Source organism: Rhododendron vialii, chromosome 6a, assembly GCF_030253575.1.
Source record: "Rhododendron vialii isolate Sample 1 chromosome 6a, ASM3025357v1".
NCBI lineage: Eukaryota > Viridiplantae > Streptophyta > Magnoliopsida > Ericales > Ericaceae > Rhododendron > Rhododendron vialii.
The window spans coordinates 42,161,967-42,189,558 of NC_080562.1; the positions used below are offsets into that span (position 1 = coordinate 42,161,967).

General features: G+C 39.1%; 3 protein-coding genes and 1 pseudogene across 3 annotated transcripts; 2 read left to right on the top strand and 2 right to left on the bottom strand.

The window, feature by feature from the left end:
• The first annotated feature begins 300 nt into the window (after positions 1 to 300).
• Positions 301 to 4,819, top strand: LOC131329647 (glutamate--tRNA ligase, cytoplasmic). The gene is made up of 6 exons (XM_058362913.1): positions 301 to 593; positions 800 to 896; positions 1,069 to 1,222; positions 1,675 to 2,759; positions 3,133 to 3,600; positions 4,421 to 4,819. Exons 1-6 carry the CDS (start codon positions 457 to 459, stop codon positions 4,637 to 4,639), a joined length of 2,160 nt encoding a protein of 719 aa, XP_058218896.1. The 5' UTR covers positions 301 to 456; the 3' UTR covers positions 4,640 to 4,819.
• Positions 4,820 to 6,181: 1,362 nt separating this feature from the next.
• LOC131329643 (ABC transporter C family member 3-like) lies at positions 6,182 to 13,971 on the top strand. Its single transcript, XM_058362909.1, has 10 exons — positions 6,182 to 9,017; positions 9,389 to 9,475; positions 9,716 to 10,366; positions 10,467 to 10,631; positions 11,046 to 11,340; positions 11,441 to 11,655; positions 12,434 to 12,739; positions 12,920 to 12,983; positions 13,285 to 13,524; positions 13,637 to 13,971. The coding sequence occupies exons 1-10, from the start codon at positions 6,618 to 6,620 to the stop codon at positions 13,753 to 13,755; spliced, it is 4,542 nt and encodes a 1,513-aa protein (XP_058218892.1). The 5' UTR covers positions 6,182 to 6,617; the 3' UTR covers positions 13,756 to 13,971.
• A 134-nt stretch (positions 13,972 to 14,105) lies between these two features.
• Positions 14,106 to 15,352, bottom strand: LOC131328763 (nectarin-1-like; annotated as a pseudogene).
• On the bottom strand, positions 15,081 to 21,196 carry LOC131329649 (uncharacterized). Its single transcript, XM_058362914.1, has 6 exons — positions 20,119 to 21,196; positions 18,652 to 18,716; positions 18,451 to 18,573; positions 17,176 to 17,862; positions 16,181 to 16,397; positions 15,081 to 16,065 (listed from the first exon to the last, which is right to left on the bottom strand). The coding sequence occupies exons 1-6, from the start codon at positions 20,432 to 20,434 to the stop codon at positions 15,500 to 15,502; spliced, it is 1,974 nt and encodes a 657-aa protein (XP_058218897.1). The 5' UTR covers positions 20,435 to 21,196; the 3' UTR covers positions 15,081 to 15,499.
• Between the last annotated feature and the right edge of the window lie 6,396 nt (positions 21,197 to 27,592).

Genomic DNA, 27,592 nt, shown 5'->3' on the forward strand with positions numbered 1-27,592 from the left:
GCTCGCAAGCTTAAGCTCAAGTTTTTGGCTCGTTTAGTAAACAAGTCGAGTGAAGCTCGACTCATTCGACAAAAGCTCGGTTCATTAAGGACAACTCGGCTCAATTAAAGATGCTCGTTTAGTAAATGACTAAAGTTCGATTCGACAGTGACTCGGCTCGTTAAGGCTTGAGCCGAACTCAAGCCCAAGTTTTTAGTGTAAACGAGTTGACATCAAACTCAACAAAACTTGGTTCGGCTCGATTCGTCTTCAGCTCTACCGCTCGGCACCCAAAAATTCCTCGTTGAATTCAGATACAGCGGCAGTGAGCCGTCTTCAACAACACTCCCCCTCTACTACCCCTTTAAAAACGAACTGTACATAATTTGACAGTATCAAAAACTCAAACCCTACGCTAACAGTCTCTCTCTCTCTCTCTCTCTAAAAGGTGAGGCGGCTGCTACTGAGGAGAAGCTTATGGAGATCAAGCTGTCCTTCTCGCCCAATAGCCCTCCGCTGGCAGTCATTGCCGCCGCTGAAATCGCCGGGATCCCTCTCTCTTCCGATTCGTCTCTCCCCTCTGGCTCTCCTCCCGCTTTCCTCTTCTCCAATGGGTAAACGAGTTTTAATCATCTTTCATGTCATGTGATTGTTTTCTCCTCCTAAGATTTGATTCCTTTCATGTGTACCATGCGTTAAAAGTGGTTATTAGGGTTTTGTTCAATTACTTTATCAATCATGGTGCGTTGTGAGCTTTTGCAACGTACCACCGTTGGACGGACTGATTTCCAATGCTGAACTGAACCGAACTTGTATGCAGATTGGAATTGCGTGGGACGAAGGTGTTGCTCAGTTATCTCGGTCGCACGGCAAGCGTTCGCAATTTTTACGGATGTGATGCCTTGGAATCTTGCCAGGTACGCTAATCCACGTTCGTCCCCCAGTGAGGTTCTCTCTTCTCTCTCTCTCTCTCTCTCTCTCTCTCTCTCTCTCTCTCTCTCTCTCTCTCTCTCTCTCTCTCTCATTTAGGTTCTTTGTTCAGGATTGCTAATTTCTTGTCACCAATGTTGGTTTTTTCTTTTTTTCTAGATGGATGAATGGTTAGAGTACGCCTCAATTCTGGCATCAGGTGCGGAATTTGAGGGTGGATGTAGCTACATTGATGGATATCTGTTGAAGCGTACGTTTCTGGTTGGACATTGTTTATCTATTGCGGACATAGCAATCTGGGCGGGTCTTGCAGGTAAAAAGTTTAGGTTCTAATTGATATAGTGTCAGAGAACTGAAATATATCTCAGAATTTTTTCCACTGGTTGCTCCTTTTTTTTTTTTTGGTAAACCCACTGGTTGCTCCTTATTCTTACTAATAAAAAAGGGTATAATTACTTGTCTGTCGTCTGATGGGCCTGTTGCATCTCTTGACCACAAAGTTCCATTTGGATGTTATCCATGTCTTTTCTTTATTGTGATAGTTGTTTCCAAGTGATATCTTCAACATTTTTTTTAATTAACAGACTTTGAATTATTTAGGATTTCCACAGATCAACCCATCTTCCATTTCCGTTAAATATCGACTGTTTAGTCATTTGGCAGCCTATGGCTTTTGTGTATTGTCTTACCTTTGTGTCCATGGCATGTCAACTATGTTTTCGGAATTAAGAGTTCTGTTAATGCTTAAGACTGTGCTCTTTGTAGGAAATGGGCAGAGATGGGAAAGTCTGAGGAAGTCAAAGAAATTTGCAAACCTAGTGCGGTGGTTCAACTCATTATCTGCGGAATATGGTGCTGTCCTGAACAAAGTCACATCAACTTATGTTGGGAAACGTGCTGTGGGAAAGCAAATTGTAGCTTCAGTGAAAGGAAAAGGGCAAGCCAATGGGGATGTTGGTGACAAGGTAAAAGCTGGTATAGATCTTCCAGATGCTGAAATGGGAAAGGTGAGGTTGCGCTTTGCACCAGAGCCCAGTGGTTACCTTCACATTGGACATTCTAAGGCAGCGTTGTTGAACCAGTATTTTGCTGAAAGGTACGAAGGGCAGGTCATTGTGCGCTTTGACGATACTAACCCTGCTAAAGAGAGTAACGAATTTGTGGACAACATACTGAAAGACATAGCAACTTTGGGTATCAAATACGAGACCGTAACTTATACTTCAAATTACTTCCCAAAGCTAATGGAAATGGCTGAAAAATTGATCATTCAAGGAAAGGCTTATGTGGATGATACACCACGAGAGCAAATGCAAAAGGAGAGGATGGATGGCATTGATTCAAGGTGTAGAAATAACAACCCCGAGGAAAATATGAAATTGTGGAAGGAGATGATTGCAGGATCAGAAAGGGGGTTGCAGTGTTGTCTCCGTGGTAAGTTGGATATGCAGGATCCAAACAAGTCACTACGGGATCCGGTGTACTACCGCTGCAATCCGATTCCTCACCATCGTATTGGCTCAAGTTACAAGATATATCCGACTTATGATTTTGCATGTCCATTTGTGGATTCTATTGAAGGTATCACACATGCATTGCGATCTAGTGAGTATCATGACCGCAATGCTCAGTACTATAGGATTCAGGAAGATATGGGACTTCGAAAGGTTCTAATATATGAATTTAGTCGGTTAAATTTGGTCTACACGCTTCTGAGCAAGCGCAAGCTGCTTTGGTTTGTTCAGAATGGAAAGGTTGAAGGTTGGGATGATCCTCGCTTTCCAACTGTACAGGGAATCGTGCGGAGAGGTCTAAAAATTGAGGCACTGATAGAGTTCATTGTTGAACAGGTAAGAAATACAGCCCTGCAATATTCAGTAAAGTTGGTCGTACATGCAGTAATATGTAGTATACTGAAGACTAGATTTTCTTTGGTGAAATCCTGCACCATGATTAGTTTGACAGTAACCAAACCGAACCAGACTAAGCCTTAATTTTTGAATTGGCAGTTATGGACCGTTCTTTGTTAATTTTCCCCTCTTTTTAGTTTTATTATTAGATTGCTTTTAAGTAAGCACAGATAATATTTAGTTCTGAGTGAATTTATATATTGATGAAGATTTTCTTTCCCCTTGTTATATCGGGCAACATGCTTTACGAAAGAGTATTCTAGCTAATTTGTTCCTCTGATGCTTAAATCTAATTGTAATTCTCTTGTCTCAGGGAGCTTCAAAGAATTTGAATCTCATGGAATGGGATAAACTCTGGACCATTAATAAAAAAATTGTTGATCCTGTGTGTCCTAGACATACTGCTGTGATTGAAGAAGGACGTGTCATGTTAACTCTAACCGATGGACCACATAAACCATTTGTCCGGATCATACCAAGGCATAAGAAATCTGAAGATGCCGGACAGAAGGCTACAACTTACACTAGGCAAATATGGATTGACCGCATTGATGCTGAGTCAATCTCAGTTGATGAGGAAATAACCTTGATGGATTGGGGCAATGCGATAGTGAGAGAAATCACGAAGGATGAGAGTGCAAAAGTTGTGAAGTTAACTGGAGTTTTACATCTTGAAGGCTCTGTCAAGACCACAAAGTTGAAGCTTACCTGGTTACCTGAAACAAATGAGCTGGTGAATCTCTCTTTGGTGGAGTTTGATTATCTAATTACCAAAAAGAAGGTGTGTACTGCTCATATTCTTATTCTCTTTTATTTGTCTTGTGCGGGATCGCTGTGTTTTTGTCATTTTTATAATTGCATGGTTCTTGAGGTCAACTTTAGGAATAACGGAAGACAAAAATACGATATAGCCATGTTGGAAACATTACCTATCAAGGAAAGAAAGATGGGTGAAAACATTTTCCCATTGGATTTACTCTTCCGTTGGTGATTGTTTTATCGTGGTAAAAAGTACTACTGAGATGTCTTGTTCCGTATGGGGTATTGATATTTGCACTCCAGGATTCGATGACTACATGATGTTGGTGTGTAGCAAAACCTGAAATGTAAATGCATAACACAGCTAAAATATCTGTGTTTGTAACTGCATTGTTTTCCTTTTTGAGTCTATTCTATTCTATTTGTTTGTCTCTAATTTCTTTTTTTAGAAACGCTATGAGGTCAACTCCAGTTGTTTACAAGCTGTGATAAAATATAGTAGCATGTGCCCTTGCCAATTTGAGCATCATAAATATAGAGGAAGAAAGTAAAATGGTCATGACTCGATGACTCATCTATGATGAACATGCCACGTATTTACCTTTTAAATTCTTTTTGTGAATGAATGCTGACTAAAAATTGTGGCGTGAGCAATGTAGATGAAAGTATCCTGTCAACATTCATCTAATGCACCAAATGTCCATTTAAAATAGTGATTTATATAGATCTATGGATCTGTATGCTTGCTATTCAACTATAGAATCCCAATGCTGTTGTTGCCCTTGGTATTACTGTGGGCGGTGAACTTTAGTTATATCGTTTTAAACCATTTCTGCTTGCAGCTGGAGGAAGGAGAGGATTTTCTTGACGTGCTTAATGAAAATACGAAAAAGGAGACTGCGGCCCTTGGGGATTCAAACATGCGGAACTTGCAGCGTGGAGATATATTGCAGCTGGAGAGAAAAGGCTATTTTAGATGTGATGTGCCCTTTGTTAGGCCTTCTAAGCCCATTGTTCTATTTGCTATTCCAGATGGTAGGCAACAGTCGGGACTAAAGTAAGACCTATTTAAGTTTCGACTTCTTCCAATTGGACTGGTGTACTAGAAGAAATTTAGATGTAATACTGATTAACCTTTCCAAACTTTCCAAACTTGATAATCAAACTTTTACCGTATCTGTTTTGTAATTCGAGTGTGTTGGATCTTGGGCATATCAGAAATCGAGTTCCCTTTTGTTTTATAGATTCGTAGAAGTATATAGGTGTAGGTCACCTATATATCTGCTTTAGTTTGTCTGTTATGTTTGCTGGATCTTCTTGTTGTCGTGTTTCTTGTTATTCAGAAAGCAGATATACTTCATTTCCTATCTTATGTAAATCCACGCTTCTTCCAGGAGAAGCAATAGTAAAGCCGCAAACGAGCTCTGAGTTTGTGACTTAGACTAAGAATGTTGTTTGGATAAGGTCTTTGGTTTTTGTAAGGTGCTATTAAAGACTAGTAATGTTTGCAGCAGGCAGTTTGATTTGCAAAATAATTCCACTAGCATTTTGTTATCCGTTTTCTGAAGCTAAACATTCCAAACCTTAGGGCCATTGAGAGTTATGTCTGGTTGTTATCTTCAAGGCCCCGGAATTATTTGAATGCGCGCAAGCTGGCCTGGACATCTCGTTTTAGAGAAAAAAAAAACTGTGAAATCAACTTTGGTGGTTGCCCAAAAAAATCAGCCTTGTGAAGTTGTATCTTCAACTACAACTACTGATCCATCAACACACTAGAATTCATGTTGGGCTCACAAGCCCATATCTGGGCAGCCCAGGTCCATCAACACACAAGTTTGACCCGAGTTTAATTAAGATCAAGCTTAACAAATGCAACCAATGGGTGGTTTGGATTAAAAAGTTGAGAGTGACTTTTTTTTTTTCCCTCTATTCACTTTTTTTTTTTTGTATTTTTTAATTTTGTGTCAAACTTTTATGATTTATTGATTTATCTTGACTAGAGCAACCGAAAAAGTAAAAAAAAAATTGATCGAAACTCATAATTTTTTTGGGAAAAGTCAAAAAGCTGTCTTATTCAAAAAATTGGCTTATTTTTGTTTTTATTCAAAAGAATTTGAGTTTAAATCGTAATTTTTTATTTTTTAAATTCGTCTCGTCAAGAAGAAAAAATAATCCTCAAAAAAGTAACAAATGCAATTTTTTTTTAATAAGAACAAAAAAATAAGTCATTTAATTTATTTTATCAAATGATAGTCTATTTGGGTTTTTGTAATGATAGTCTACAGAATTGTGCAGTACAGTCCCTCAATGTAGACTAGTTTTCTACCACTGAAAAAATCTCCGTTAGTCAAAACACGTGAACGGAAAATTCCCCAGGTTCACTATATATATGTTTTGTTTTTGAACCAGGTACAATGTATGCTTTGAAGGGCGCATTTCCAGGAAATGAGAGAGTGATGAGACTACGGAACTTGACTTCACAGCGAGAATCTCGTAAAGTAAATGCCAAATTCGAGACCCACAGTGGAAATTCCCGTCTATCCTACTCCATAGAGGAGTGAGCTACCATTTTGTCTCTCCCTCAATTCAGGTGTATCTTGATTCTTGAAAGGTTGGCGCCACATCCCCTCGTCCTTTCTACAAGTCTATAACTACAGTCTACAAACATTTACGCACACAAACATACAAACTCTCACTTAATTGTGAGACTTTGTGCGTGTAAGTGTTTATAGTTGCCGAAAAATTGTTTTTCTAGTTCTCTGAGTCAGCTGAATCTTGCACACCACGTTATCCGACGGCCACCGAATCCCTTCGGACTCTCTCTCCTCTTTTGTCAAACAACTTTTAACTCTCTCTGGTGACCACAAAAAAAGAGGAACTATCTTTACATGACCTCCATATACAAATATCTAGTACACTACACGCATGACCACCCACAAAATCGTTCACTCACTCCATCAGATCGTTATTTTATTCTAAAACCCATTGCCACTTTTGACTTAACAATTTTCTCTCCCACAAGCAAAACACTCCACAAAGATGGAGTTTTTGAGATCAACGAAGATGCGTATGTCGTTCTTTCACTCTCACTCATATTCATCACTCATGTACACTCCCAGTAGTTTCCTCCTCCAACCCATTTTCCTCCGTGGGTTTTCTGGTTCATTGCACCTGGTTTTGGTGCTTTTTCTCTCCGTCACATGGGTATGTAGGAAAATCATGAGAATGAATACTCCCAGTGAAGGGCCAAGACAGAGTAATAATACGAGCGCAAGATTTTCCTACTACAATCAAGCTCTGTTTTGTTGTTTGGGTCTTTCCCTTTTTAACCTCGCTATGTGGTTATTAAATTACTTTTCTTGGTATAGAAATGGTTGGTCTGATGAAAAGATTGTAACCCTTTCGGATTTTGGACTCAGAACACTTGCTTGGTTAGCAATCTCTGTTTATTTGCGCATCCATTTCAAGAATTCAGGTGGGCCAAGGTTCCCAATTTTATTGAGAGTCTGGTGGGGATTTTACTTCTCCATGTCTTGTTGTTTCCTTGTGGTAGACTTCCTTTATAATAAAAATCATCAATCTCTACCAACTCAGTTATTTGTGTCTGATATCATCTCCACTGTTATGGGCTTTTTCTTCTGTTTGCTGGGGTTTCTGGGGAAGAAGGAAACTCAAGATAGTCTTCTTCGTGAACCCCTTTTGAATGGTACTAGTACAAGTAATGGTGCAGAATCAAATAAGTCTGGTGGGCGTGAAATTGTCGCCCCCTTTTCCTATGCTAGTCTTCTTAGCATCCTTAGTTTCTCTTGGATGGGACCTTTGATTGGCGCCGGTCATAAGAAAGCACTAGACCTTAACGATATTCCTCAACTAGCCAGTATTGACAGTGTCAAGGGGGCTTTTCCAGTTTTTAGAAGTAAGCTAGAGTCTGATATTGGAAGCAGAATAACCACATTTAAGCTTGTGAAGGCACTGATCTTCGCGATAAAATGGGAAATTCTATTAACAGCTTTCTTAGCGCTAATATACTCACTAGCGTCTTATGTTGGCCCCTACCTCATTGATTCCTTTGTTCAATACCTTAACGGAAATCGAGCCTTTGAAAACCAAGGGTACATTTTGGTATCCGCATTCTTCTTTGCGAAGCTCACTGAGTGCTTGGTTCAGAGGCACTGGTTCTTTAGGCTGCAACAAGCCGGAATTAGGGCTAGGGCAGTTTTGGTTGCCATGATTTACAATAAAGGCTTAAGCATTTCATGCCAATCAAAGCAGGGTCAAACGAGCGGGGAAATCATTAATTTGATGTCTGTTGATGCCCAGAGGGTCTCGGACTTTGGTTGGTACATCCACGATCCATGGCTGACCATAGTCCAAGTTGTCCTGGCCTTGGTGATCTTGTACAAGAATCTTGGGCTTGCTTCCATTGCTGCATTAGTCACTACTGTGGCAGTGATGTTGGCAAATGTTCCCCTTGGGAGCTTGCAAGAGAAGTTTCAGGAAAAGATAATGAAATCAAAGGATAAAAGGATGAAGGCAACGTCTGAAATCTTGAGGAACATGAGGATCCTCAAGCTTCAGGCGTGGGAGCTGAAGTTTTTGTCAAAAGTTACAGAACTTAGGAACACCGAAATGGGATGGTTGAAAAAATTCGGTTACACTTTTTCTTTGACCATGTTTCTCTTCTGGGGAGCACCTTCATTTGTGTCCATGGCCACTTTTGGCACCTGTATGCTTCTAGGAATCCCCCTCGAGTCTGGGAAGATTTTATCTGCCCTAGCAACATTTACGATACTTCAACAGCCTATCTATAATCTTCCTGACACAATCTCAATGATAGCTCAAACAAAAGTTTCCCTTGATCGAATAGCCTCATTTCTCCGTCTTGACGACTTACCAAGTGATGTTATAGAGAAGCTTCCAATAGGTAGCTCTGACACTGTAATTGAGGTAGTTGATGGGAATTTCTCTTGGGATGTCTCTTCCTCTAATCCAACTTTGAAAGAAATAAACATCAGTGTGTCTCGTGGTATGAGGGTTGCTGTTTGTGGCACCGTTGGATCAGGAAAGTCGAGCTTACTCTCCTGTATCTTGGGAGAAGTGCCCAAAATGTCAGGGACTATTAAGCTTTGCGGAACAAAGGCGTATGTTGCTCAGTCGCCCTGGATACAGAGTGGAAAGATTGAAGAGAATATACTGTTTGGAGAGGAGATGGACCGTGAAAGGTATGACCAAGTACTTGAAGCATGTTCTTTGATGAAAGACCTGGAAATTCTCCCCTTTGGTGATCAGACAGGCATAGGTGAGAGGGGAATCAATTTGAGTGGGGGCCAGAAGCAAAGAATACAGATTGCACGCGCTTTATACCAAGGTGCAGATATGTACCTATTCGACGACCCATTTAGTGCTGTTGATGCCCATACAGGAAGCCATCTCTTTAAGGTGACTATGAAATCTGTTTTGTGCTTCTTTTCTGATGTAATTTTGTCATGCCAAACAAAGGCCGTAAACCAAACACACACACACAAACAACCTCACATACACTCTAGAATTTGTCTTTCAACTCTCTGTATCTACCACACCACAAACAGGAGAAGAGCCATAGGGAGAGCCAAGTGCAACAGTCAATTTGAGACACGAAACTCCAACCATACAAGGCAACTAACTTCAATGCCCTCTGCCTGATCACTGAGCTGCTGCAGCTGTTGTCTTTGATACCCAACTTCTAGAAAGCCTAATTTGAGAGTCAATGACTACAAATTTTTTCCTTGTCAGTTTCTATGGGTTTTCACTGATGCATTTTTCTTATACAGGAATGCGTATTGGGCCTTTTGGGTTCAAAAACCGTCATTTATGTTACTCATCAAGTGGAGTTCTTACCTGCTGCAGATCTCATTTTGGTGAGCTATTCATGTCTTGTTTCTTCTCTGTCTTTGACAATTAATTGATATTGCTACGAATAAACATTTTATTCAAGAATGAAGTCATTGCTCAACAAAGAAAAATCAAAATAGTCTTTTCCCTTTCAAAAAAAGTGAGATCAATTCAAAAGCGGTTTTATCCATTGTTGCAAAATATACTAGATAGAATTCCGGTAGTTCAAGTTGAGACTTTGTGGGATGTTTTTCCTTTGTCATTAGGTCATGAAAGATGGAAGGATTACTCAAGTTGGGAAATACAATGACATCCTCAATTCAGGGACCGACTTTATGGAGCTTGTGGGTGCGCATAAGGAAGCTTTATCAGCACTAGACTCCACTGTGGCAGGCTCAGTATCAGAAAATTCAACCATCGATGAGGAGAATGGTAGCATGTGTGGTGTTCAGAAGTCTGTGAAGAAAGAGGAAGCTGCAAATGGCCAAAATGGTGAAACAGACGATATAGTTGGACAAAAAGGACAGCTTGTTCAAGAAGAAGAAAGGGAGAAAGGAAGAGTTGGTCTTTCGGTCTACTGGAAATATATAACAACAGCGTACGGGGGAGCTCTTGTGCCTTTCTTATTGTTGTCACAAGTTTTATTTCAGCTATTTCAAATAGGAAGCAACTATTGGATAGCTTGGGCTACTCCAGTGTCAAAGGATGCGAAACCTCCAGTCGAGGGCTCCATTCTCATAATCGTCTATGTGGCTCTTGTAATTGGAAGTTCTTTCTGCACTCTTTCTAGAAACTTGATTCAGATAACTGCTGGGTACAAGACTGCCACTATACTCTTCAATAAAATGCATTTGTGCATTTTCCGTGCTCCCATGTCATTTTTTGATTCCACCCCAAGTGGACGAACCTTAAATAGGGTGAGTGTTTTCTGTCTACTTGCTGCCACTGTTGTCATCCTAACCATTGTTGTTAGCTTAACATAGAGATTGGATCCAACAATGTGGTTTCCTCTTTTAGGCATCTACGGACCAAAGTGCAGTGGATTTCATCATTCCAAATACCGTTGGGGGGTTTGCATTCACAATGATACAGCTACTTGGAACTGTTGCAATAATGTCACAGGTTGCATGGCAGGTCTTCATCGTATTTATTCCCGTGATTGCCACCTGCATTTGGTTACAGGTAATTATCGTAAATTCTAAAAAACCACTCTGTGTTGCTAGTAAAGTTTCGCAACATTAATTATAGAATCAGCTTTTCCCCACAGATTTCAGCAGGGAAAACTTCAATTTTCTTTAAGCAATATGCTGTTTCAGTAAGATAGTCTGTATTTCTTCTCAACTATTCGAACATTTACTTATTTCATCTATTTATTGGTTGGTAAAATGTTGATGTTCTTCCAAGTAACGAAGATGATATACTGGAATGTAGCCTTTGAAAAAACTAGAGAGAATTGGCAAACCATAAGTGTCTCTTGGATGTGGTGGTTTCTTTTACCAACTCTTACCTTGATAAATTGTATGAGTCTGATAATCAGAGCTACACAGTCGTGAATGTTAGATGCCGCAACGTTAATATTCTTTTACTTTGTTGCAGCAATATTACATACCATCTGCACGAGAACTAGCACGTCTAGGTGGTGTATGCGAAGCTCCAGTTATACAACATTTTGCTGAAACCATATCAGGATGCACTACCATTAGGAGCTTTGGTCAGGAATCACGATTCAAAGAATTGAGTATGAAATTGATAGACGGGCATTCTCGGCCAAATTTTTACACTGCTGGTGCGATGGAGTGGCTTTCCATCCGCTTGAATTTCTTAACATCTCTTACATTTGCCTTCTTTTTGGTTTTCTTGATCTCCATTCCAACGGGAACCATTAATCCGAGTAAGGAGTTTTTGGTTTTCTTCTTTATTGACTATTTTACTTTGCACCCTAGAAAGTGCTCGAAAGTTTTATGATCTGTCTTTTGTTTATTCATTCGTAGGTATTGCGGGGTTAGCAGTTACATACGGGCTTAGTCTGAACATCTTGCAGGCGAGGGTTATTCGGAATCTTTGCAATATGGAGAATCAAATCATATCAGTTGAAAGAATACTTCAATACACTGCTATCCCAAGCGAACCTCCTCTTGTTATAGAAGAAAATAGACCAGATGGTCACTGGCCAGCTCGTGGAGAAGTTGTTATCCAAGATCTGCAGGTATGGTACAAAAGTTCCGGCCTCCTTTGGTTTTGTCTGTCTCATGGCTCTGTGGAAAGTAAGTAAAAGGAAGAGGAAAAGATGCAAAAATCAAACATCCTTTTATTCACTGTCCACCTATGTGACATGTACTCCGCTACATGTTATTACTCCTGAACTTTGTTACCAGAAAACGTTGATACCCTAGCGACTTATATTTTGGAACAAACATTTCGAAAAGTGGTACACTTACGTTCCAATATGATGAATTTAGCTATCCATAAATTTCCCCTATCTAAGACTACAGATATTGGAGCTTTACCAAGACCAAAGGTAAGAAAAGTTGGTCATAATGGTTATAGAAATGTGTTTTACGTGAAGAATTATACAAACATACTACATTATTTCATGGGATAATATTCTCTTGAAATAAGAACATTCTTGGATTGTAAACTATAGAAGCCTATCCCTGTTGTTCTGGTACTTAGGGCATTTGGTGTACCACGTTCCCGTTCTCGTTACTCGTATCAGAACAATCCGCGCTCTAGGTAACATAGCTCCTGAACAGATTAACGTTTATTTTTCCATCCGTAAACGGCGTTTACAAGATGTGTCAGAGTATTTAATGCAATATATACTACATTGTTATCCATAATTCTACCTTGAACTCAAATTAGTAATAAATATGACTCCCAAGTGTCCAACTAAATGTGAGACACTAATCGGGCATCCAAAGACAGCCTTCAAGGTCAATGCATATGGAATATTTTTTTTTTTATGTTGACATGTATGCATGTAGGTCAGATACGCCCCACACATGCCACTCGTGTTGCGAGGCCTTACGTGCACTTTCCGTGGAGGAATGAGGACAGGAATCGTAGGGAGGACGGGCAGTGGTAAATCAACCCTAATACAGACACTCTTCCGCGTTGTTGAGCCCGCTGCTGGTCAAATTCAAATAGATGGTATCAACATTTCCTCGATTGGGCTCCATGATTTACGATCTAGATTAAGCATCATTCCTCAAGATCCAACCATGTTTGAGGGGACGGTGCGAAGCAACTTGGACCCACTTGAAGAGTACCCTGATGAACTCATTTGGGAGGTGGGTTGATTACTTGATTTCCTTTTCTGTTTATGCTGTTTTGGCACTGATAGGGAAGTACGTTCAGAGTCGATCATGGTTTGCATAATCATCATTTCTCTCCTGCATTTGATCACCGTGTATAATATCTGGGAAATACGTTCTTTTCGTGAATTTTGAACACCTGTTTCATTTATTTAGGCTCTTGATAAGTGCCAACTTGGAGATGAAGTCAGGAAGAAGGAAGGCAAGCTTGATTCAGCAGGTTTTTCTTCATCCCCTATTCCCACAAAATCAAAGGGGCAAAATAACTTTTTATTGGAAGACAAAGTAGACCTTGTAGTTTTTCAGAGTCTAATGCTTTTCATTCCGAATGGGGGTCATACTCCAACGGGATGCGCAATAGTTTTCACTTTTCAGGATGTACAAAATTAGCTTGAGAAGCCGTCTCTTCTTGGTAGAAATGTTCTCTCTCCCTATTCCAGACAAGACTACGTTACAACTTACAACATTACGGTTAACGAAGTTCCTAACGCTAAATCTTTTTTTTTTCCCCCTTGCTGCAGTTACAGAGAATGGGGAGAATTGGAGTATGGGTCAGAGGCAGCTGGTTTGCCTCGGGCGGGTGCTACTCAAGAAAAGCAAGGTCTTGGTGCTTGACGAAGCCACAGCATCAGTGGATACAGCCACTGACAATCTTATACAGCTGACGCTTAAGCAACATTTCTCCGATTGTACAGTGTTAACCATTGCGCACAGGATTACGACTGTCGTTGATAGCGACATGGTTTTGCTGTTGGATCATGGTAAGTGTCGATGACTCCCTCTGGATTTGTTCCTCTGCCTGTCATCTTAATCATCGTTCAATGTCAATCTGAAAATCTTCTAAATTTCCCCGTTTTTTCCTTCATGGTGCAGGACTTATCGAGGAACATGATTCTCCCACAAAGTTGCTTGAGAATAAATCTTCTTCATTTTCAAAGCTCGTCGCAGAGTACAGTACAAGGTCGAGTTCTAGTTCTAGTCCTCAGAAGTAGGCATATAATTGAATGTCCTCATATCTTGGACAACGACGAAAAATATGGCAGTACATTTTTCAGTTAGGATTGAACATCCTTTTGATTTAATGTTGCTGTTCTATTATTACACAAAATGGCTGTCTTCGGTCGGTTTATAGTCCAAGGCAATATCTACTACAGTACTCTCAGTTGAACCTAACTTCAGCTCCATTTGTTTGTAACTTTTTTCGTTTTCGTTTTTTGTGTTTGTCGTTAAAAGTTATCTTATTTGATTTTGTAACTTCCGATCAAAAGGGTGCAGTCCGACCATTTCGACTTCATTCAAGGTCAACTTCGATGATTGGACTCATTCATACTATGAGTTGGTCGAGTAGAAAAATCATGTAAAATATTTTGTTCATCGAATTCCCCAAATTTCTATTAAAATTTGGACCATCCAAAACACCTTTTATACCCCAAACACTTTTGGACCATCCAAAACACGTGGTCCGGCACGGTGGGAGTTGCCGCAAACAGCGTCACGGCAATGGACTGTGTGCTGGGCAACTGGCTGTTGAAGGCGGCAATAATGGCCGCCGGAACGTTCCCATTGTTCTTTTGGAAATGAACCAAACCCCTTGGAAACAAAAGTATTTCACCCGTCTTGATCATTATGGAAACAAGTACATTGGCAGTGGTGATAAAACCCCACATCCAATTCGCCGTTGAGCACGAAGACTATCTCGGTGGCCCATGGGCGGGTGTGGGGAGCGTTAAGCCCGTCCGGTGTGTAGTCGATACGGGAGAGGGAGACGCCAAGGGTGTTTGAGCCTTGGGATTTTCTCCACATTTGCTGGAGTCACCTTTGAGCGCATGGAGGATCCTACCCAGTCATTGTATTGTCTGTTGGGTTATTTATGTGTTTTTCAAGAGTCCACACCGTTCAATCTTTTAGACCTTGTTAAGGACCTCAACCTTGTTAAAATTCATGTTTTTTGGATCTCATTCTTATGATATAAAAACACATTTATCTTGAAAAATGGTCATATACTGTATCTGAAAATCCTTCACTCCAAGGTAAATGTGTTGCGAGACAAGTTTGATGTTTTCAATGAGCTATAAAAAAGAATGGTTCTTAATAGCAAAGTGAACCAGAAAAAGATCTGTAAAAAGCCATAACACCACAAGCAAAAGGACTAGAGAGGAGCCGCGACCGTTTATTTACTCTTCGGTAGCCGTACAACAACAATAAAACTCATCTAGTCCCCAATCGGAATATAGACTGGAAAGGATTGGAGACTGGCCTAATCTTTGACAATACATGTACAAAGTGGTTGCTCTCAAATTTCTGTAGCTGTACAATGTGGCAAAATAATCGCACCCTTTATTCAACAAACAAAAAAAAAAGAATATGCATACACTAAATCGGACTATGGAATTCATTTTGAGGTCTCATACAAAAGATCTACATCCTTTTGTGACACACTTCCTTCCGAAATTGCACAGAAACACATCAGAAATTGATACAACATGATTCAGCCCTTTAGAGAGCTTCTATCTAAAGGGATCCCCTCATCCCAGTCACCTATTTCTAAAACAATTCAGAACAGAGTTCCTCAAAGAGTTCTAACCTCATTTCTGTACACCTAAAACTACTTCGGTTAAATCAAACTTGCAGTGGAAGCCCAAACAAGATTTTCTTTATATATACACGTCCGTATATACTAGTACACATCACCTTTTTGCATCAAGTAATGCCAGCGTGTCTCGCCGATTCAAGGCACTATGCAACCACTTCCAACAACTCTGCTTCACATTTCTGCCCAGCAATCTCAAACTCGTCTAACGTGTGCCCATTTTCGTCCACGTCCCTGTCCCCATTGCCAACGCCACCACCGTTGTCAGCATCAGCATCAGCATCATCATCATCATCATCATTCTGGTCTTCAACATTGTCATGATTACTATGAGCATGCTCGGCATTGTCTTTTTCTGGACTTTCATCACCCATATTACTATCGTCTCTTTCTTCAACCACCAGCTGCTTCTCATCATTCACTTGGTCCATATCTCTTGAAACGTAATCACAAGGGACGAAATCATCTAAAGGCTCAACCTTCTCCTTGACTACATCAAGTTTGGTGCTGATGGGAGCTTCATGGCATAACTTGAGCAAATCATCAGAGTTGGGCTCCTTTGGGGATGCTGAAACCTTAGTATCCTGGCTGACAACAGCAGATATGGCTGAAAGAATGTCGCGATTCGCCTCAATATCAACCCACTGGTCTCCCATCCAATCTCTTGAAACTCTTAGGTTCTTCCTAATTACACTCAGAAGTAAATCTTCACCTGATATCACCAAAACAAATTGCATTCAAGAAAATGGGGAAAGTCCCTGAAGTTTATAAAAAGCAACCCAATAAAAAACAGAAATAACAATAAAATCAAGTTCCAAAGAGCATACCGGGAACGTAAACTTGCAGAGTTTCATCTCCAGAGTCAACAATTCCAGCCACCACACCTTCCCACCAGCCATCGCTCCACCAAGCATCCACTGGAGCTCCAACCTCAAGGGAAAGATCTATCTGATCATGAGAGAGGGAAGGTCTGATTGTTTGGCGACTTGGGCATCTCATTCCAAGTTTATCAGGCATTGCCAGTCTAAAAGCAGGGACCCATTCCTAGAAAATTAAAGACAATGTCAGGACTGTTTTGTTTTGCCTCATTAAGCTGGGGATAGGAAAGTTAGTCTTAACACCTGGAACTATCCCAGAGGTCTGAGATTTAAATCGTACCCAGAGGACAATCAAATACCCATCGGGGACTAGTTCCACCGCGAAGGGCGATCAAAAAAAAAAGTTCCACCATAAAGGAGTGAAAATGCGCTACACTCACTTAAAAGACAAAAAATATCCCAAGTTTCATGATTACACTGCCGTTACCTCTTTCACAAAGTATCTACTGCAATTGACTAAAATACGTGCAGATATCAAAGGACAACACCATATAGACTCTAGAAAACAGGCGTATACTGACATCAAAAGAACCATAGGCTACGATGACTTAAAAACACATTAACTTGCAGGAATCCCGCTACTTAAGCAGAAATGCTATATGTAATGCAAGAAAGAAAGTAAGGGAGAATAGCAAAAAGCTGCAAAGATGCTTCAAATCGTAACCCCTTTTTGCCAAAAGGAATAAGAATGAACCCAAGTCTTAGGTTGTGTGACTATAGTTCAGAATCTTCAGATTGGGTTTTGAAGTACTGGATAGGGGGAAGCTACCATTAGACTGTATATTAGTCAAGAATTCCGCAAGTTCGAAATTATTGCAGAAAATAATTAATTATGCATGATGAACACTGAAAGGCCAATCCATTACCCTTTTGACTTTCCTATTTTGAATTTTTCAGCCACATAAAATCCCAAATCAAAAAGAAATTCAGCCGAAAAAGCATACCTCAAGATTGCCACACCCATCTTCATCCTTCAAATCATCATATTGCACTTTCAACTGTCTCTGGGAAACCTGCAAGACTGTACACCTGAACCAACAACCTCTGATACCACTATCTTGACAAAGCAACTCTACCTTTTCATTAACCTTAAAATTGTGGGAAATTAGTCTTCTCCTCTTCAAGTTCCGAAATGATGACTCACATGTCAACATCTGCCACTCTCTAGCTCTTTGTGCTCTTTTAACTCCCACCTGTACATTGTCCCCTGGGCTAAGCTCCTCATCGTCAAAATCAGGATCCAAACACGAGAAAATTGGCTGATCAAAGTAGCCACGTAGTTTACTCAGTTTGAAGGGCTTCACACGATTGCTTTTGAATTGCCGATAGCAAAGGTGTAATCTGGCTACCAAAGTACTTGGAAAACCAGCAAGACATTTCTCATAATCTTCAGGAGCTAAGACTATGGCGGAACCGTCCACACACTCCACGCTTATGACCTGTGCATAAGGTGTAATGAAAACTTCTTTTGGATGAGGATTTCGTAGGGAAATCACACGCTTGATTTCTTGAGTACGATGAAACCACCTTACTTTGACCTTTTTCTGTTCCTTCCTATCTTCATACATATCTTCTATATATGCAAGGTAATGATTTCCTTCTTCAGCCATGACAAAGACAAAGGAATGGATCTGAATACCAAAAGGAAATGAACGATCATCGAGTCAATTTGTGCTTATGAAAAGGAGAGATACCTCAAAATATTGATGCCATTTAAAAAGGGAATTGATGTACCATAAGTCATTGCGATAAGATAAAAATTTGCATGCAGCCTCCTAATTTGGAATCCCTTTATGCAAATGACCTAAAACCTGATTTCGATGCCTCAAAGTTCAGAGTCCAGAAAAGGCATAGACATTCCTCGAGGCTAACAATGCACGTGAAGAATTACAAACATCATCCTTTAAATGGAGCCCTATCAGTAAACTGTTACTACGAATCAATGGTACTCATATTCTAAGTATTTATAGAGCCAAACCAGCTATGTCCATATGGGTCATTTGACGTCATAGAAGCCACAGAATCTAGCATTGACTTTCTCTTCTAAGTGCGAGTATTTTGTTTACTATATCATGGACTCATGGGCTTTAAGCCCATTCAAGGTTCTGTCACACAAGTTCCCCAATTTAAGAACAAATATCGTTAGGTGTAGCATTATTTTTCCTTTTCACATTTATCCATTTCATGTCAAAACTTATTTCCTTTTGGCAAATCCTCACCGCTATTTTAATCCCATTTCTGCAAAATGCTGGGTAGTGCTTGAGTTGTTTTCCGCATGTCCAGGAAACACCTGACCACGCAATATCTGAACTGTGTCCTTTCAAGTTCCTTGCCAAACTGCCCTGATAAGGAGAAAGTGTCAGATGAACATGTGAACAAATAATTTGGTGTGACATGAAAACGTAACAAAAGAGAGATACCCTATAGTCAGGCAGGGGGGTCTGTTCACCGCTGGCTTCAGCTATCAGATCATCCTTCTGCAATTCTGTTATGAACGGTTGAGAAAAGAAAGGTTAATCTTCCGGACTCCTACTCCGCTTCATTTTGTCAAAAGGTACAATGCAACACATAACTATTTAGCCAATCATCCATGGTCCAAAAACTATCTACGGTATCTACCTAACTAGGAACGTAACCGAAGCTTGTATTCAGGAATCAGATGTCATTGCCACAATAAGCAAGGATTTTCAAGCAATTAAACGAAGCAAATGCAGAAACTCATGCAGAAGGCAGGAGTATGTCAAGGAAAAGTTTTATAGGCTCCAATCTTTATTGGGTAACAATACCAGATTACAGTCATCGACCAGGCGCATTGGACTGCACACAAACAATGGTTGGTTTTCACTTCCACAACTAGTGAACTTGGACTAAAGGTCTTTATCGCAGACATCCCAGTATTCCTGGTATTTCACACAAATGATATCCCATCATCTGGTATCAATATTTGAAATAAGCACCCAACACTTTAAAACAACTAGAACACGATGAACAAAAGAGTCAGAATCCATATAATAGTGGTTCAGAACGTTGAAGAAATCAGAATCTATTGACGTGCCCCAGATCTTTAACCACAAGAAATCACTAGGTCTTCATTTCCAAATTATTTTCCTATGGGAAACACTTTACTTCAAAGGTCCTTCAGCCACTCTAGATTAACACAGTGCAAGACTAATTCCAAGAACAATGAGTGGCTACAAAGGGCTTGTGTAAGCAAATTCTGCAGTATTACAGAATGATAGCACTCACAATCTCCAGCTTGATGCTTGAGATGATTGACAGATATTAAAAGTAAGCTCGATATTTACGGGTTACGTCTATCCAACTACACCGTTCAAAACAATGAAAGACTAGAAATATAGTACTCCTATATACATGCTCTCAATCTCACAAGTAGACCAAAGTTTAAACACCATGAAGGACACATAACACGTTTACTGATTGTTGAAACAGTAAAAGATAAGACTGCAGATGTTCCCCGAGATCAAGCCATAGAACACTACGTGTACAAGGTGGAAAGATATAAATCTGAAGTCATAACATCCCAAATTGAGGACAAGCATCGATAAACAAGTTTTGAGTAGTAAGATAGAGCAAAGGTATCATAGTCTTCATATGTAACGTGGGAAAGGGGATGCGAGACAAAACCCTGACCACGGCATGAAAAGACATAACTCAACAAGTATTCATGGTAAAGCTAATTGTGTACCCATTCGACCACACATCAGCACTTCTCCTATTAGAGGTCCTCGCAATTATGATAGCGATAATTTTGCGTATTTGTACAAGGGGAAGACAACCAAAGGTAACCTTAACGGGGGGGGGGGGGGGGTGTGTGTGTGCGGGAAATCAACATAAACATCCAGGACACAGATTTAGGAGAAACATACTGTTGGACCGATCGCTGTGCCGGTGCTGCTTTGATAGCCTAGATGTGAGCCAATTAACAACCTCTCTCCTAGATCTCCATCTGAAACCGGCATGGACCGAATTGTCTGCCCCTTGAACATTCAAGAACTCCTCAGAAACAACATAGAACATGTGCCTAACACTCCTTTCAGTGCCAACAACAGCAAGAATGGACTCCCCTGAAATATCCTTCAAAAAGTAGTGAACCACACGGTTACCCCGCTCCTTAGAAACAAATTGCTCTTTCCACTCCACGAAACAGTGCCCATTTGCAGCCATGTTTTGGATAATAACCATCAATTGGGCTTAACAAAACATCAGAACTATAAAAAAACCCGAATTACAGCAGCTAAAGATGCCCCCAAATTACTGGCATCAGGGTTTAGACCCAATTAACACAATTGCCTGAAAGCTTCAATCTTGGAGCAAATCTAACAAAAAGCCACAATCTTCCTATAATTTACAGAGCTAGTTTAGGATCCACCTTCAACTACATAGATTCTAGAAAATAAAGTTGGGTATCTGAAAAAACTTATGAGAACCAAAGAAAAACCTTTGGCTTGGGAGATCTACAAAAAGATCAGAAACCCTAACCAAAAGAAATGGGTTTTGGGTTTTGACTTTGAAATCTCCAAGATACATAAAGATGTGACTTTTGGAGTTTCTACCTCAGAAAGATCATCAAGAAATTGAAAAAGAAACCTACTAGTGGAAAAGCAAAGAGAGGCCTGAAAGCAGAAAACTAGAGGCAGTCTGTTCAAGAAAGAGGGGGGAAGAGAAGGTTTGATTGAGTTTTGGAGAGGGAAATTTGGAGGACAGGGGGAGAGAGGATGAGAGAGAAGATGTGGAGACACGAGAAGATGGGTACCTCAAGAAAGCCATAAAAATGGCAAGTTGGTGTCTTGGAGAGTTGCAGATTTTTTGGAACTTCGCATCCCATGCAGCTGGTGATGAGAGAGAGAGACAGAGAAGAGGAAAACTGGTAGGCGGTAGGAGAAGTGGTGGGAATTAACAACCCCTTCCCCACAGGTGAGAGAAAGTCTTGAGCGTAAGTGCTGAGACGCAAAGGACTAGAGTCAAAGTTCCCAACTTCCCCTTCATGTTGCAACTTGCAACTTGTCTCTTTGTCTGATGATTTAAAAAAAAACACACTCCGCTTGGTTCTCATAATTTAAATACTCTTTACACAGTTTTCAATTAATTTCTTTTTTTATCTTTTTTCACTCATTATCATTCATTATATCAAAAATAACTTTTTAAAATATAAACCAAACAAAATGAGTTGTCCAAAAAAAAACAGGCTTTAATCAAAATGTAAGATGTAAGAAAAATCCAACCAATAAGATATATACTACTATTAATCTTGTATTTTCCGTCCTTTCTCTCATTTTCACACCTATTTTATTTCTCCAACTGATGAAAGAATTCTCATTCTTTTCACTATTTCTCACCATACGAATCGATTTTGAATTCCTGATTCCACTAAGGACCTTTCGGTTGTGGAGAGACACTAGTCTAGATCAACCATGAGTAAAATCAAATTGGTTCAACTGTAGTCACTTTATTTCATAGTATTTGCCTTGTATACATAGACAACAAGAAGTAAGATTCTACCATAGAAGTATTGGAGTATTAATTTGACAAATGATCGAAAGATCTTAGGCGTTCAAAATGAAGTAATGAACACACAAACGTGTAAATGTTAAATTTAGGGTGGGCCCATAATGACATTTTGGTTAGTTATCTGGAGATAAACTTGAAAATTCAAGAATATAGAAAGACAACCGGTATTGATTGCAATAATATTACATATAATAAATAAAATATAGAAACATTAGTTTTGATACATTCTGCATTTTACATCCATTCGATTATTTAAAACTAAAGACAACAAACGAAAAAACAAAAATAAATACAAAAACAGAAGAAAGAAAACGAACAAATTAAGGTCCCAGAAACACGGCCTTAAAGTTTCAACATTTAAGGGTACTTGGCCACATAAATAGGTGCCCTAACTTTGTTATATTCCCCCATCTCTCCATGTTCTCCCCCTTGATATCGGCCTCTCTCCATGTATGGAGTATTTTGTACCCATCACCAATCAGAGGGTTTTTTTTTTTCTCTCTTTCCCCTCTCAATAAATCCAATGAAAACTAGTATTCAACAAAGGCCAAGATGTGGCTAACTCTACGAGAGACGAGTAGCAGTGCACCTGAGTTCTACACTGGGACGGATTTAGAAATTTGCTTTAGTAGGGGTACACCACACAGTAAAATTATCATGTACGTTTATAATTCCTCAAATAATACATTTTCGGCTGGTAAAATAACAAATTGATGAATAAATTTGTAATTTTATCTTATAATTAGCAGAAAGGGATGTGTTTGCACACAAAAATAGTGTGAAAATTTAGCACTCAAAGAAACAGATCAAACAAGTATCCTCGTAATGGAAATCTAGAATAATTTTATTGAAATACTATCACAAATTTATCGGATAAAATTAAAATATTCAAAAAAATTATTACTAAAATTTTGCAAAATTGAATTGGGACCGTGTCCCGTGAACCCCCACTTGTATCCATCCCTGGTCCTCTCCAATTAGTAACAAAACTGATTGACATTCACATTCGTACAATATACCTATTGGACCAGCCACCAAACCCTTTTTTTCTTCCCCATTTCCCACTTAAAACTATTTTCAGATTGAGCTTTCATTTTTGTTTTTGAAAAGTGGGTGAATAGGTCCACCTAAACTAAACACATGATCAAAAACGTTACTTGCATCCAATTTACAGTACATAAATAAGCTACGATGATACAGAAAATTCAGCACTAGCTCTAATTTCCTTTCATCCGATTTCTTCCATAGCGCTCAGCATTCAGATAAAGAGAATCCATTTACCATTTGATCCGCCGTTTTGGAATCAGTTTGGACTACGATCTCTTTCAGATTCTCATATTCTAATCTCGAAACAACTCAAAACTTCTCAACAAGTCCCAAAATTCTGCTTCCAAGCTTGAGTAATCCTCCAACTTCCCACAAAAGCCAAATAATCCAGTAATCTCTTGCCTCAAGGAACACCACTCCTTCGTTCATATATGTTGTTTTCACTAAAGAAATTGATTTTTCACGTTTCCTTTTTTATCCAAATACACTCTTTTTTTGTTTTGTAGCGATGTAAAAATACATGATTATCCTTTTCATGTGTGAAAAAAGATATGTGTATATATATATATATGCAGAATAATTTGTAATTCTAGATATATGAAGACAAAAAAAGTAAAGTACACGTAGACAAAACGGGAGAGTGAAAATTAATTTCCTTTCACTAACTCTTATTTTGTTTTTTAATGTCGCATAAGGCCATCCACAGTGGTATAATCAAATGTCAATTGTTTTTAAAGTTAACAATATTGTTGCAAAAGATCGCTCGCAATGGTGTAATCAAACTTAGCAACATCCTTAAAAATAATCAAATTTTAGGCTTTGGATAACCAAAACTAGCAACCTTTTTCAATAATCAAAATTTGTGAACCCTACACCACATAAGTTAACTAGTTCCAAAATTTGTATACACACGTGTTTCAACTGATATTTTCTTTTTCTCTTCATCGCCTACTCTTTTTTTTTTTTTTTGGTAAAAAAAATAAAATTGAAGAATAAAAATTTTATGTAGCCAAGCTTCTTTGCCTACTCTATGTTTTCTTCACTTCACCCACAAACTATTTCTCTTTCTTTTCCTTTAGAAGTGAAACTCATATTTCTCGATCATCTACAATTCAACTCATCGTCGCTGGATTAAGGTGTTTCACTCTTCTTTCCTGTTTCAAATCCCCCCCCCCCCCCCCCACACACACACCCCACCAAAAAAAAATTCATAATAAGAGGGAATGAAGTCACCGATTTTTTTTCCAAAATTAAGAGAGGGAATCGATATATTTTAACCCATAAAAAACGTAAATGGAGGGAAATGAATGACGGAAAATAGAGGGGGATAGAGAGTGAAATTGTAATGGACCCCATATTTTGGTTATGGATTAGAAGTGACCATAGTGAAGCTTAACATTGTTAAGCTTAGAAACCTCTTAAGTGAATAATCAAAAGCTGATGTGTCAACTTTTAATTATCCTTTTTTGATTATACCACTGTGGATGGCCTAAGGGCCTACTTTTATGTTACTTTAATTTGTTGGACCAAATATTCTTACGGCATCATGCCCCATGAATTATTTAACTTATCTGAGTTTTGGTATTGACGCAAAGGCCCACACTTCCAATCCAATTGTCATACATCCCTAGCCCCCAGCCCACCCAATTGTCCTCTGACTCTTTCTTGAATTCACAACATTTTTTTTTGTTTTTGTTTTTTATAATATGTTCGGGTCAGCTTGCGTGTATCTCAATTAATTTTGGAGCCCCAAAGTTAACGACCGGACAAAACCTCTAATGTCATGTTTGGCCTAAGATTTGAACATGCAACTTCATTGAGAACAAATTACTTTTTTCATTCTCACTTGGTCAAACAACTTGGGTTTCGCAATATATATTTTTTTGTTTACTCTTTTGGTAAATTCTCCGTCCAATAAAAAATGGATGATGCAAATTACTATATGAAATGGAGAAATGCCCATGGTTCCTTAACGATCAATTGTCCCCACGTGATGAGGATTTGTTCCATTCCAAGTCCAACCATATTCTTCACAATTTCACAGCAAAATTCAAACCAGGGCATCAAAACAATCCTTCTAGCTCCACACCCATTTTACACGCCAAAATACACATACACTCGAAAAAAATGTAGGATTCGTTCAGTCGTTTTACACATTCAAACGCACACACGCTAGTGTAGAACTACATTAATTTGCTTTCATGGCAAAACATGTGGAGTAGCACATGAATGGGAAAATTTGTAAAATGTTTGTGCAACGATATCTCAGGCCCTGTTCTGCTAAGGTTTTTATTTTTTAAGTACATGTTCCTCGCTTTATGAGACAAGTCATTCTCCCACGATACAATCAATCATCTTTAATTCAAGAAATAAATACGGAATACTTATTTTCCTTAGTGGAACGGAATGATTATGGAAGAGTTGAAAAGTGGGTCAAATAAGTTAGGGTTTGGCCTAGTTGCCCATAGGTTGTAAATTAATGTGGTTTGGGAACCACGTGTACGGTTGTGATAAAATAAAAATCATCATCTCAAGGGGAAAAGAAGAAGGTTGCGTTGGTTGCAACTTGCAAGTGCAACCAAATAAAAAAAAACAGGATGATGACTTACCAAGTCAGTGGGGACTAGCACCTGTAAACGTGGGCCACTACCTCCAATATGGTTAGTTCGGTTGGTTGGCCACAATTGCCCATAGCCCGATTCTTGAAATCAAACCGTAAGAAATTCTCCACAGCAAGTCGAGGTTTGCATAAACTGGATCGGACACTCTTGACGGTCGGAAAAAAACACAAGGCAAATGGACCACTGTATACATAGGCCACGGGCTGAAATTCTCCACAGCAAACAAAAAACGATATTGGGGTCCGGCCCATGTAATGAACCCACTAAACTATTACAGTAACTTTTGGACCCACTCCATTTTGAACCCAACAATTTGGGCCTCCAAGACAAGGGGAGCCCACGTGAGTAAAACAGAAATTCACTCCCTAAAATCACGCGTTTAGTCACACGATCAGGGCCTAGCTCTCGCGAATTTAATGGGTTGAAATGCATTTCGAATACACTTTCACGCTCCCACTCACACAGGCAGAATATATGACTTGGCACACACCTTAGGCCCAGCCGCCTAGGAACCTAGATTTGCTTATATAGTGTTTGGCATTTTAGTGGGGAAAAAAGCTATGTATAGGTTTTGTTAGGCCTGTCAATGGACCGGATCTAATTCGAATCCGATCCGAAAAATTCGATCCGGATCCGGATCCGATAAAGTCGATCCGATAATTTGATAATTCGAATCCGGTAATTCAATACGGATCCGGATCGGATCGGATTAAATCCGTTATCAATCCGAATCCGAACTTTATTTTTAAAAATTTTTTTAATTTAAAAAGTTGTATTTTTATTTTTATTTTTTAATTTTTTTCGGAAAATATTTTTTTTTGAAAAAAAAAATTGTATTTTTTTGAAAAATATTTTTTTTTTGCTAAAATTTTTTAAGTAAAAAAAGTTTCCGGATCGGATTCGAATTTTTGGATCGGATCCGGATTTTTCGAATTCGGATCTAGATTACCATTATCGGATTTGAGTCTTATCGGATTCGGATCGGATTGGGTCTTATCGAATCCGGATCTGTCGGATTCGGATCGAATCCGGTCCATTGACAGGCCTAGGTTTTGTTATGTTGATAACTGATTTAAACCCAACTCCAAGGTATTTTATGAAAGTAGTTGTGAGAAAGCAAATAATCTATGAGCAGATTTCATTCTTATGGAGGTTAAATATTTCAAAGTTTAGAGTCACTAGGGGTTATGCGCAGTCGTTACTTTCAGACCCCGAAATTAGTCGACGTGCGCGCAAGCTGGTCCAGACATCCGGTTATTTTAAAAAAAAAACCTGATTTAAACCCAACAAGTTTTACACGTGTTAACATAAAGTCAAGGTTTGGCAGAAAAAAAGTTGCCATTAACGTGAACGCAAACAAAAGGGATGTATTTAGGTTATTTTAACAAGAAAGTTTCCAACTGGATCTTTCTAATGAAGATTCACCATTAATAGCAAATTGATCAGAGCATAATAATACAAATTCTAGATACATTGGTGTGTGTATATATATATATATTAATTTGCACATACATATAAAAGGGGCCAAATTGAAGCATTCATAAATTTTTTTTTTATCATATTGAGAAGAATCTACACTATCTTAATCTCAATTCTAACAAAATTATCATCTTTATTACTCATAGTAATTGAACTCAATCATAAGTGCACCTACAATCAAAAGTGTTAGGGTTCAAGGCACTCCGTTCACGAAAATGTCCGAAAAAGAAAATGAACGATCCAGATTCAGAGTCTCAGATACTTTCATGAATCGAGTGTCCTGGACCGTACCAGGCCTCAACTACAATACCATTGAACCAACTTAATAATTTTTCTCTTTAATTTGTGGTCCCTAAATCCTTTTCTTTTCTTTTTTTGGTACAGAGGTCCCGAAATCATTTAACCAAAAAGCAGTCAAAATCTAAAATTGGTGAACATGAAGATCACTCCTTCGTACCTACAAATTAAAGTAGTTAAATGCAGAATACCCCTCCACGTGGCAACCATTAAACCCAACTCCCAAATCTCTAGGGAAATTTGCCTCCCCTAAGAAACCACAAAAAGATATACTTTTTGGCCTCACTCTCTAACCTAACCCAGGGTATTATAGTCAAGTTTCCCACTTTTATTCTCCTATAAATATGAAGAGAACCTTCGTTTTTTCCCCACAGAACAACCTCCATAC

Bases quoted from the DNA above. Each gene is read 5' to 3' on its own strand.
- LOC131329647 (XM_058362913.1), top strand. From the start codon at position 457: ATGGAGATCAAGCTGTCCTTCTCGCCCAATAGCCCTCCGCTGGCAGTC. The intron at 594-799 runs GTAAACGAGTTT...ACTTGTATGCAG, and splicing joins GCTTTCCTCTTCTCCAATGG to ATTGGAATTGCGTGGGACGA. The intron at 3,601-4,420 runs GTGTGTACTGCT...TTCTGCTTGCAG, and splicing joins ATCTAATTACCAAAAAGAAG to CTGGAGGAAGGAGAGGATTT.
- LOC131329643 (XM_058362909.1), top strand. From the start codon at position 6,618: ATGGAGTTTTTGAGATCAACGAAGATGCGTATGTCGTTCTTTCACTCT. The intron at 9,018-9,388 runs GTGACTATGAAA...TTTCTTATACAG, and splicing joins CAGGAAGCCATCTCTTTAAG to GAATGCGTATTGGGCCTTTT. The intron at 9,476-9,715 runs GTGAGCTATTCA...CTTTGTCATTAG, and splicing joins CTGCTGCAGATCTCATTTTG to GTCATGAAAGATGGAAGGAT.
- LOC131329649 (XM_058362914.1), bottom strand. From the start codon at position 20,434: ATGGTTATTATCCAAAACATGGCTGCAAATGGGCACTGTTTCGTGGAG. The intron at 18,574-18,651 runs GTATCTCTCTTT...TCTCCTTATCAG, and splicing joins CCCCCCTGCCTGACTATAGG to GGCAGTTTGGCAAGGAACTT. The intron at 16,066-16,180 runs GTATGCTCTTTG...TGGTGATATCAG, and splicing joins TCTGCAAGTTTACGTTCCCG to GTGAAGATTTACTTCTGAGT.